We start from the raw sequence: 11,383 nt of genomic DNA, 5'->3' as shown, positions 1-11,383 counted from the left end.
TGTTCTGAGTAGAAAGGTTTGGAGCTTGGGATCGATGGGGTGCTGGGTTGCGCTTCGATTCACTGAAACAGGAGTTGCTCAGGTAGTAAAAGCAGGTGGTCACTTGATCGCAGCCGTGAATTATGTGGACTGTGATTTGCTTTGTAGTCAAGTTGAGTTATGCACAATGATTGCGCAATAAGACACAATCGGTGCGCCAAGATGGAGGAAGAGACAGGCGTGTGCCAACAAGAGAGTGTCGGTGAGGATTTCGAGCCTAAGGTAATGCAGCTCAAAAGTAATAAGCATGAGCATCAACTCCAAAAAGCTGTTCATAGAGAGGAGTCCGAAAAGATTCAATTCAAAGGAGGCACAGCCCGTAAACAGGCCCGAGCCTGTACATGGCATTATCCTCAGGTGCGCGCTGCATCCAAAGACACCATTCGAAAGCTCATCTTCCACCTTGCATGAACCGTTGCTGGAATGCAGCCATTCTGCCACCTGCAGTGCCACTGGACTCTCTGCCGGTTGGGCTTATCTCAGTAGCTGGCACGACTTTTTCTAGTAGCTGCGGGCCCTTGAGCGGATCTACAGCGCCGTATTTCTTGTTTCGCAGGCTGATATCATAGAACTCCTCCGGCTGATCCGTCGCCATTAGCGCAATGGTCTGTGTCAGCTCATCGAGAGATTCGAGAAGGATGAGATTGTTCGGGAGCGTCCTAACGTAGTCGGCAAAGTGCTGCACATCCATTGAAAGCTGCTTGACTGCAAGAGATGTAATCTTGGTAACATCGGGAGACAGCGGCTGCGCAAGGATTTGTGATGCAGTATGCGAGATGGCGTTGAAGAGCATTAGGTCCTTCAGCTCGGTAGGCAAAGACAGTAGAACAGTGGTCAAAATATTTGACAAGTAGTTGGTGAGAGTCATGATGTATGAGCTTGGCTCAGACGGTGCTTGGCGAGTCGTGTATTCATAGTCGGCAGTGTCGATAAGATCTGTGACCTTGAGGTTGACAAGCTCGAAAATGCGATTCTCCGCCGTCTTCTGATGCGTGGTGAATTGTGCCGTTGCGGCGAGTGTGAGGCTTGGGACATTGCTCGAGGGCTGTGAAGGTATCGTTGACAGCAGTGTCTCCAATTCGGTACAGGCGGTTGAAAAGTGCGTGAGGTTGATCAATATCTGTACAACTTGTCCGAGGTACTGAGATGACAGTTTGCTGACCAAAGAAGCACAAACTTTGCTCGTCAGCAGATCGTCAAGAGATGTGCGGAGTCGTGCATCTATTGTAGTAGACAAGGCATTTGGGGTAGGCGCTTCGGTGTCGGAGAAGAAGTAGAATTGGTTGAGAAAGTTGCGAATGTCGATACAGCAGAGTGGGTACATCTGTGAGAACGGGAAGACCGTCGGGAACGTCATCTGATCGACGGGTCGATCAGGAGTATACCAGCTCACATTGACAACCTTTTCGTATTCCTCGGCGTTCTGAATTGGCATTGGCATGTAGTCATCGGTTGACACGATCTCAACGAAATCTTCCGAGAAGCGCTGCTTGAGCAGCTCAGCATAGCGGTCGAACAGGACCAGTAGGAAGTTGGAGATGATAGAAGTGTTGTAGTTGAAGGAGTTCATTGTCTGAATGAACAGAGATATCAGGTTCTTGATGTTGAGGAGGTGCTCTGCGTTGTCGACCTGGTGCAGCGTTTTAGTCATTGCCGCAATCGATCGCTGACAAAGCGAATCCCACAGCTCATCAACTTCAGTCGACGTCCGAAGATCAGGCACCTTCTTCATTGTTGCTCGCTCCATGATTGCGAAGCCTGATATATTTTCCAGCATGTTGTGCAATGTCGAGAGATCCTCTTCCACCAGGGTGACAGGCTCTGCTAGTATGAGATCTCGCTGGCCTTTCCGGTTGGTTGCATAGTCAGCCTTGAACTTTTCCATCATGTCGAGCGAACGATGAATGTGCAGGGCCTCAAACAGAGGCGTGAAATCAATCTCTAGATCGTCGTTCTTGAGCAAATCGTACTCTTCACTTTCATCGGCCACCAGCTCGAGCGCAGAGTTGAGCTTGAATTGTGACAAGTACGGACTCTTCTCGGCACGCTCATTTTGCCGCTGCTTGCGGAGATCAGTGTGGTAGAAAGAGAGCTCTCCAAGATACTGGCAGATTTCTCGAATGCGAAACAACCACGTGTTGAGATCTTTCATGACCTCATTCGCGATCTTTTTCTGGGTTTCGGGCACAGACTGCTGGATCAGTTCGCTCAGCTTGTAATGGCTGACATTGCGAAGGTGCACGCTCTGCAGTTCGTCCAAGGCTCGCAAAGCTGCATAGTACTGCTTCTTGTCGAGCAGCTCTTGCACCTGATTGGCTAAGCGTAAAACCTCAAGACAATCTTGTAAGGACTGACTTGCTTCGTCAATATTTTGACGAACTCCGCGCGACTCCACTAGAGCCTTCTTTTGCTCGACAAGTTTCTCAGTACTACCTTGAATTGACTGATTGAGGTCCAGGATTTCATTTGTCAGATTGACGGTACCTTCGCGTATCCGCAGCAACTGATTGACCGAGTTGACGAATTCTTGGTGGTTAGCGTTGCACTGGCGTTCGATCTCAGCCTCCCTGTCGCTCGCGAAATCTGAGAGGATCCCCAACAGCCGAGAGGTTTTGTTGCTGTAGCTGGCTTCCTTCAAGGATGGTATCAGCTGATCGACATAATCTGCATCTGACGGTGATATGATGATCTGTTGTTGCCAAGTCAGCCACCCTGCCCTCCAGATTCGGCCCGCTTCCTAGTCTCAACGTACCTGCTTCAAAACCGCTGCGGGATCGCTCCGCGGCTTCGCAACCGACGGCATTTTGCTCACGACCTGGGAGGAGGACTTTCCAACGAGCACCGCCTTGCCCGCCCCGCGAGCTGGTCGTCAATCCAGGGGGTTCGGAGAGGCTGCACCGACCGGACGTCCCTTTCGAAGAAACTTAAAACAGGGCCACAGATACTCACTGGCCCCAGCTGCGATCGTCTCCTACCCGAAAAGCCAGCTGTTGAGTGGCTTGCGATCGAGCCATATATCGAGCTTCCTCACTTGCGCCTGATGAGGTCGAGGCGCCCGAAACACTAGGTCACGTGCAAGCTCCACACAGCCTTGTCTCTCCCGCTCAGCCTCATCAGCGAGGATCGAAGCTATTCTCAGAGAGGAATAGTTTGACAGGCACTGACAGGGAGGCAATAACGACTTCACTCCACGGCGGTGCCCTTCGTTTGGGATGACCGAGGACCGTATGGCTGGGGCAGCGGTAGAGCCAGCAGTCGTAAAGGTCTTGCATTGATCTGGAGCATGTGATTGGCTGATCCGAAGCAATCGAGGCGAAAGATGACTGCTGGGTTGCTGGTGTCCGCAAGGTCAATGAGGCCCGGTGAAAGGGCTGTGGATTGCGGATGAGGTTGTACTCATGCAGCAATGACAATGCCTGGAACTTGTTGCCAGGCCGTTAATGCAAGTGAAGCGCGAGCCAAGCTTTCACTGCCTGATGGGCAGTCCAATTCACCACGCGATCCCAAGTCACTGCATTGTCCCAATGCACTACTACACTATCCCCTTTCACTATGCAGCTCCCAGTCACTACACAGTCTCTCAGTCACTATCAATTCGCCAAGTCACTGCGCAGATCAATCTAAGTGCAAATCCTGAAGCATTGCGCAGTCTCATTTCCTGTGAAAAATCAATGCATTGCGCAGTCCCTGCAATTTTTGGCCACACGTTCTTGCTACTATCATCGACAATGCAAGCCGAGCTTTTTAGCCTGTCATCAGCCCACAATGATCTGGATCAAGCAGTCAAAATTGATCTGGTGGTCTATTTCAATGCTGTCTGATTGAGGTCGTTGATGCGGGTACAACGATGCATTGGTCGACGTCGGCTTTTGAGCATTGAGTACTGGCACCCAATGCTTGCCCAGGATGGTTGTTGGGTAAAGACTCGGTGTTGACTCGGGGCTAAGGGTGCACGGTGCCTGCAGAGCGTCCAGCTTGAACCGACGTCTGTCATCAATGGCTACATCAATCGCTAAGATCCTGGTCTGGCATCGCTCTTGTGGGCTCGCAAAGTTGCCAAAGCAGGCTGGTGATGTATGCATGCATGGTAACCTGCCCGATTGACGCTGGAAGCAATTCTCCGCGCCGGTGCGAGCCATGGTCAACGAGTGGGACTTCCTAGGATGCAACCATAACCAGTGCTTCAGCACTCTCAGGCACTATCCATGCATTCTCTACATTAAGCACTGGTCTTCTCATCCCGAGTGCAGCTCTTGACGCGTCTCTCGCGTCTCGTGGCTTCTTCCAACCCCTCCCCTGCCCACGCAAACGCCCCCATGGCAGGCACCGACCCCCCACCCCCCCTCATCGCGTCAGTCCCGGCTCAGAACGCGTTGTAATTGGCCTGATCCCACGTGCTGAGCAGTGGTCGCGAGCCCTTGGCAAGTTTGATCCTTCCCAATGCCCAGAATACTTAAGACTCCCAAGTTTTTGTGCTCAAATCCTTCTTCTTCCTCCCACCCTCACTTTCTTTACCAAACGTTCCTCCTTCAAGCACTTTCCACAGTCGTTCCTTCCTCCTCATCCACCCCGACTGCCCCAAGGCACAGCTTTAGACCGAACCAAAGTTCAGGTGAGTTCGATTTGGAGTCGAGCATTCCATCAACATAGCATCATCAGCAACACCAGTGTGTCTCACAACGTATTGGTGACAGCTGCAGCATCTCAGTTTAACAGAACGATCATCAGAGCTGCTGTTCTGATGGTTACGATGGCTGCAAGTCGTTGTCGCCGTCAAGACTGCTTCAATGGTCACCAATCACCAGTCCAATATTGACTAACTTCAGCCAATGTTTACCTTCTGTTGCATTCACAATCTTTCTTCATCCTATTTGGGTTTCAATGACTAACTTATGACCAGTCCAAACCTCAAGATGGGCGAACGCTCGTTTCTCCCCTCAAGCTCTCCTGCTTCGCAGGACGAGACCACTCTGAGCACCCCCGCCACTCATTTGACCGCCTCGGTCCGTCAGAACGGCGCCAGCAAGGCTCCTGATTCTGATTCAAAGCTTGCTTCTGCCATGTCCGGCTTGTCTGTCAAGACTACTGCGTAGCTCCAACATCCACGCTCCAAAGATGCAACAGCTAATGCAGACACAGTTCCCGTTCCGAGGACCCCTTCCTTGACCCTACTTCTGCTGGTGTTCAAGGCTCTAAGGTCTCTGGCTTGTCCCCTGTCGCCACTTCTTTCGTTCCAGGAGCCATTCCCAGCCCAGCTTTGACTGTTGTTCCCCGTCAAGAGAGCATTGCTCAATACCGCACCAACAACGTTGCTCCCACCATTGGTGGCTTGCCCACTGCTTCGACCGTCCGCAACGGTTCCTTCACCAGCGATGCTAGTGAGCCCAAGCGAGCTCTTCTCGTCAAGTCGCAGTTCTCTGTTGTTGAGCGTGCCAAGCGCCTCATCAAGGTATATCGATCCTTCTTCACCATTGCATCGGGATAGATGCTAATTCAAGCTTCAGGATATTGGTATCCACGAGGCTACCTTCCGCATCGTCTATCCAGGCATGGTCCCCGACCAGCGAGATGCTCCTGCGCAATTCGTCATTAGTTTTGACATTCCTAACTTGGCTGAGATGGCTTGCCGAGCACTGCGCCTCAACCTTGACCGTGCTTCGGTGTACTTCTACACCCCCAAAGCTGTGGCTCGCTTCTGTGGCCTTGACGATAGCACTGTGTCTAACCACGACGGCGAGCTGGCTGTGACGGTTCTTTGGGATGAGATCAACAAGCCCATGAGAGACCAAGACATCCGCGAGCGTGTCAAGGCGGCCTTGTCCACCTGGTTCGGGGTCATCAAAACCATCGACGTGCTGCCCTCTTACCAAGTTCGTCGCCGCGAGCTTCGCGTTGAGTTTCTCAACATCCGCGCGCGTGACTATGCTCTGGAATCTGGTATCATCCGCCAGGATGTGAGTCAATCATTGGTCTCATCATTCTTCATGCTTACACATCTTTAGGATCTTGAGCTTCGCATCCAGCCATTTGAGCCCGACCTTGCTTACAACGCCGCGTCTACTTCTCCAGGTTCTTCGTCCCGCTACAGTGGTCCTTCCCTCGCCACCTCTGGTCAAGTGAGCTTGACTGGTCGAAGCATCCTGCCAGCCAACGCTCCTGCATTCGGCACTCCTTCTTTTGACCCTTTGGCTCACGAATTTGATGGTCGTCCTGGTCGACACGTTCGAGCTGACAACCGCGTTGACGTCTTTGCCATTGAGAACGGTGAAGACTGTCGTACCACCGTCATGCTGCGCAACATCCCAAACCGTGTCGACTGCCACCAGCTCAAATCCATGCTTGATACGACCTCGTTCGGCAACTACGACTTTGCTTACTTACGTATCGACTTTGCCAACAACTGCAATGTCGGCTATGCTTTCATCAACTTTCGCGATGCGCAGTCCATCGTTCCATTCGCGCGCGCTCGTCAAGGTCGCCGTTGGACCATGTTCCACTCTGACAAGGTTGCTGAGATTTCTTATGCGAGTAAGTATTCTCAGTAACCGTTCCACTACTTTTACTGACAGAGCAGCAGCGATTCAAGACCGTGTCAACTTGATTCAGAAGTTCCGCAACTCATCGGTTCTGCTTGAGCACCCTGACTATCGTCCAAAAGTACGTGTTCTGAAAATTTTGGTGAATGTGATGCTAACCGTTGTACAGTTGTTCTTCGTGCACCCCGATGCCCGTGCTGGAACCGAGGAGCCATTCCCCGTGCCAGACAACCTCCAGAAGATGCGTCGTTCCGTCGAGAACGCTGAGACCGTTGGTTTGTTCCACCCTTCCAAGGCTTCCAAGCCTCCTCGTGGTCATCGGTCCCGTTACCCCACTGTTCAGCTATCTGCGCCTCGTCCTCCTCATGGACGTCGTCGTGGTCACTACGCTGCCCCAGCTCGTGCAACTGCCATGCACATTCCTCACGTTGTTCCTGCTCGCTCGAGAGCTCCCATCTATACACCTCCCCCCACCCCTGATGCCCAGTACCCTGGCTCTGGCAACGTGGCGGTTGACACTGATGATGACGTCTTCGCTTCCACCTCTGCGATGCGTCGTGCCCGTCAGGACGGTCGTGCCTACTACCCCTTCCGTCGCTCCTGTGAGACATCTCTGCACACCTCCAAATCCTGTCAGCATTTTGCTAATAAACGTTCTCACAGGATTGTTTGCTCCCAGACAAGGACAAGCTTATCGAGAAGAGCAACGCCGTCGTCGATCTCAGTTCGATCGAGGCACTCCAGGTGCAGAGCTTGAGCTTCAACGTGGCCTTGACCTTCCTCGAGGCATGCACCAGCCTTTGGCATACTTCCCCCAGTACCCCCCATTTCCTTCTCTGCACTGGCAGCATTGAGGCTCTCGGCATTGCCACTGGATTCGGCATTCGACATTCAGGGACTTGTTGAGCAGTCCATGAGTCTTGGTGGTTGACTCAGAGGCAGGACGACTTGATCCAGCAACTCGTTGGCTTCTTGACGTTGTGTACTTTGAAATCATCGCCTGGATTTCCCCTATCCCGCCATTAATTTTTTGTCCCCATCATCTGTTTTACGGAAAAGCAACGGTGTCTGGCGTCAGCTTTCGACAAACATGTGCACTACGGGTGTAACATCAAGCCACGACATCATAATCAATTCCACAGAATTGAGAGCTGCTTGAATTTGAGAAAACATCAGAAATTGAAAAAAAAAAAAACAGAGTCTCAGATGGATTGAGATTTCCGACCAATGTTCAAGGCAAGGTCGAAGAGAAAACTGTTTGTTCATGATGTACGGTTGTACCATTGTGTGCAATACCGGCAGTTCATTGTAGATACTGCAATGGCAAATCAATTGAGCTAAACTTCTGTCTCTTCTTTGAATGTGAACTCCATCGCCGTCATGTTGTGCCTATTCATCCATAGAAGTTGACCTTGAAGCAAGCAATGTAGGTGTCAAAGCGAGATCTCACCTAGCTTTCCTCTCCCTTCTCCTGGATCAATCCATCGCTTTACTCGAAAAGAGAAGCTAAGTCATGCTTCCCACGCGTTACGACAGCCGCAAGCGGTTCTGACCTCCCGTGAGCAGAATCTTGCACATTTCCGCCTCTACGGCTTTACTTCGAAACAGAGTCCCCTCCTGTGGATGCGGTTTCCTGCACTACACCTCACTCACGCAGAGGATGCCCTTATCCGAGAACGATCCTCCAGATACGGTCCGAAAGAAATCTTGTGGAGTCCTCTTCAGTCCAATCGTCCTTTCCTGGCCCCGATTCCTCGCCTACCGACGTTGTGACACCAACATACCTGACCCATGGCCTGCCTAGAAATTGTTTCTGGAGAAGTAAATGGTTGACTTAAGAGATGGGTTCAAGAAACAGGTTCAAGAGCAGCCTGATGAGGAGATACAAGACTTTGAGCACCGAAAGGCTGTACTTTTCGGCCAGGCGGACTTCAGAAAGCACGAGATCCGGTTGAGGCTTTCGCTTCCACAAGGGCTAAGGGCATGGATAGAGGCCACCCGTGGTAGAAAGTCGAATCCCCCAGATTCTCGGCTAGGTTCGCCTACGAAACCTGGTTATCGTGAGTCTCGTTCCCGTACAACGTCTTAAAGCAGAAGTTAGGGCTCTTGTGTGAGAGCAATGCTTTGGAGAGACGCAAGTGACCCTGCGCGAGACCCACAGCAGTAAGACAGAGGCAGGCTACAAGCTTATGACTTTCTACCGTGGTCAAGACCCGCGGCAGGGAAGGTCAACATCTGCAGCATGCTTCGCAAAGGTGCTATTCGCGGGTGCTATAGAGCACCGTGGGTTCAAGGCTTGATCCCTGCCTGGCCAAATCAACCCACTTCTTCCTGCTGAACCTCATCACCTAATGCCCGCCAGTCCACCTCGACTAGCCCGATCTCCGGACAGCGATCCACCGGATACCCAATTGCAACCCAACCATTCCTGGCTTGAACCACTATTCGCTACCTACACCGTCACAAGCTACACACATTGGGCACACAGTTCTAGCTCACATCGCTACACTCTAGCCCGCCCCTACCGATGCTGCCACGCGAACAAGACACAGCTCTTCTGGAAATCTTGAGCTCCGAGTTCATTCCACTCTACGAGGACTCGCCAGCGGCGTAACGTTGGACGTCGCAGCTACGGCAAAGTGCCAGCCGCAGGATGATGGATCAGCAGGGTCAGCGATGGACCCCCGCTGGGAGGGCGGCCACATATAGCGAGATAACGCGAAGAGAGCTCGAAGAGGAGCCCTTTCCGTCCTTGCATGCTGAAGATTGGTGACAGGGCAAATACACGCACGGGACCGCTACTCTGAAAGGATAATGGTACAGCTACTGCTGGTCAAGGTATTTTACTGGCAGCTGGGGCTTGCTAGGAAGGGATACTTAACTCCACACCAGGAGCGACAGCCAGACGAAGCGTCTTGAGTCCGCTTTGATACCGTCGCCACTACACAGCCAGCCTGCCCAAGGAGCTGGAGTATATATACAAGGTAGCGCTGTACCAAGGACCCACTAATATCCATTCTTGGCAGGCGTCGAGGCCGCCTTCTCGTTGCCTCAAATGTCAGACTCTCATTTTTCCTCTCAACTTTTCCCTTTGATTGTCACATGCTATTGATCCACATCTGCCAGCGTTTAAAGAAAACAAAAATGTCAAACACAAAAACGCGACCAAACCCCAATGCAAAAGCCGCCTCCGCGCCACGACCCAGATTTGGCACCGCCAACCCATCGAAACCAAAACCTCCATCACGGCCTCAACCACCAGCGCCCAAACGCCGCAAGATCAGTCCCACCAAACGCATCACTCTCTTCCCGCATCCCCCGCGGCCGCGGCACCACCTCCCGACGCTCCAACCCTCCGTCACCGACACCAGCGGCACAACTCTAAACAGCGCCGCCGCCGCCGCCGCTGCTCCAGCCGCAGACCGTCTAAAGCGGCTCCACGCCATCACCTCGCTGCTCGCGACGCTGCACGCGCGCAACAAGAACCAGCATCGCGCACAGCTGTGGTTCAAGTGGCTCAACCTCCTCAGGCGGCGAGTGGCGGAATTGCTGAGGTTGGAGGTCGAGCTCTTTGAGTTACGGTATGGTGGGCGAGGAGACACTGGTGCGGGGGTAGGGGTGGATATGGGGGTGGGAGCAAGGGAGGTGAGGAGGCGGTTTGAGAGGGAGGGGATTTTGGAGGAGCGGAAAGGCGAGGTGGAAGGGTGGGTGCGGGAAAGGGTCCTGCCTGGTGCGTCGGTCGCGGTGAGTGGGCTTGTGGGGGATGGGCAGTTTGCGGGGATAGGCTTGGTTTTGATGGGGGTTTTGGCGGATGTGAGGGCGCTTGTGGGTGGGCCGTTGGAGAGGGTGGCGGAGATGGAGGCTCGGGCGGATGGCGGGCGTGGTGTCCTACTTACGACACGACAGGCGGCAGAGGACGATGAGGATGGACGGGCAGAGGATACTGGGCAGGTGGTGCAGCGACGAGAAGAGGCCGACACTGGCGATGCGGACTGGCACAAGCTGGCGAGTAGACCTGTCAGCAAGATCGAACATGGCGCCACCGCCGACTCCGACGTCGAAGTGCACGATGCCCACGAAGCCGACATCGACCAGGAGATACGAGCCTCCTCGCCTTTCGCCGCCTTCAGCGACGATGAAATTGACTCGGCAGATCCCTCTGCGGGGAGCTCCGGCGCGGCGGCTGAGGGATCTGGCCTTACTACTACTGCTCATCAGGCCCATGTACATGCGCCGCCGCAGCACGTCAAGCCGCGCGGGACCTACAGCACGGGACGACTTAGGGAGGATGGCGATGCGGAGTTCCGACCCGCAAGACCAGCAGGCGCGGCAGATGCAAGTCAGCCACACGATGGGAGCACAGCGGTAGCCGTGAAGTATAGCGAGGACAAGTCGACTGGGCCCAGAGATCAGGACGGACATGGAGTTAAGCTCTTGGGGAGGCCAAAGTCGAGCAAGAAGCAGCAGCGGCAGCAGCGGCAGAAGGAGCAGAGGGAGGATTACACGGGGTCGATAATGGGCGAGACCAACATCAAAGGCAATAGCAAAGGCAAGACCAGGACCAAGACCAAGAGCATAGGCAAGAGCAAAGGCAAGACCAAGGGCAAGACCAAAGGAAAAGGCAACGCAATCGACGACCTCTTTGCGGGCTTCAAGTAAGACCAATGGCAGTGGCAGCGGCGGCAGCAGCAGGGGAAGGTAGAAAGGAAATCAGAAGACGGTCTATCATCGTATACGTGTGTCTCGTTTGGCGAAAGAGTTAGAGAGGTGACCATGGCCTGACCATGGCCTGGCCTGGGCCTTAGCAA

General features: G+C 53.3%; 3 protein-coding genes across 3 annotated transcripts; 2 read left to right on the top strand and 1 right to left on the bottom strand.

Annotated features, from left to right (window-relative positions):
* Window positions 1–430: 430 nt before the first annotated feature.
* On the bottom strand, window positions 431–2,842 carry HMPREF1541_04499 (uncharacterized protein; the record flags this gene model as incomplete). The annotated part of the gene is made up of 2 exons (XM_008718844.1): window positions 431–2,728; window positions 2,792–2,842. 2 exons carry the CDS (start codon window positions 2,840–2,842, stop codon window positions 431–433), a joined length of 2,349 nt encoding a protein of 782 aa, XP_008717066.1.
* A 2,110-nt stretch (window positions 2,843–4,952) lies between these two features.
* On the top strand, window positions 4,953–7,332 carry HMPREF1541_04498 (uncharacterized protein; the record flags this gene model as incomplete). Its single annotated transcript, XM_008718843.1, has 6 exons — window positions 4,953–5,128; window positions 5,179–5,488; window positions 5,544–5,993; window positions 6,042–6,567; window positions 6,617–6,696; window positions 6,745–7,332. The coding sequence occupies 6 exons, from the start codon at window positions 4,953–4,955 to the stop codon at window positions 7,330–7,332; spliced, it is 2,130 nt and encodes a 709-aa protein (XP_008717065.1).
* A 2,387-nt stretch (window positions 7,333–9,719) lies between these two features.
* HMPREF1541_04497 (uncharacterized protein) lies at window positions 9,720–11,234 on the top strand (the record flags this gene model as incomplete). Its single annotated transcript, XM_008718842.1, has 1 exon — window positions 9,720–11,234. One exon carries the CDS (start codon window positions 9,720–9,722, stop codon window positions 11,232–11,234), a length of 1,515 nt encoding a protein of 504 aa, XP_008717064.1.
* Between the last annotated feature and the right edge of the window lie 149 nt (window positions 11,235–11,383).

Source organism: Cyphellophora europaea, assembly GCF_000365145.1.
Source record: "Cyphellophora europaea CBS 101466 unplaced genomic scaffold supercont1.4, whole genome shotgun sequence".
NCBI lineage: Eukaryota > Fungi > Ascomycota > Eurotiomycetes > Chaetothyriales > Cyphellophoraceae > Cyphellophora > Cyphellophora europaea.
Note: the sequence above shows the minus strand (reverse complement) of the source record. Positions and strands in the feature narration are given on the sequence as shown.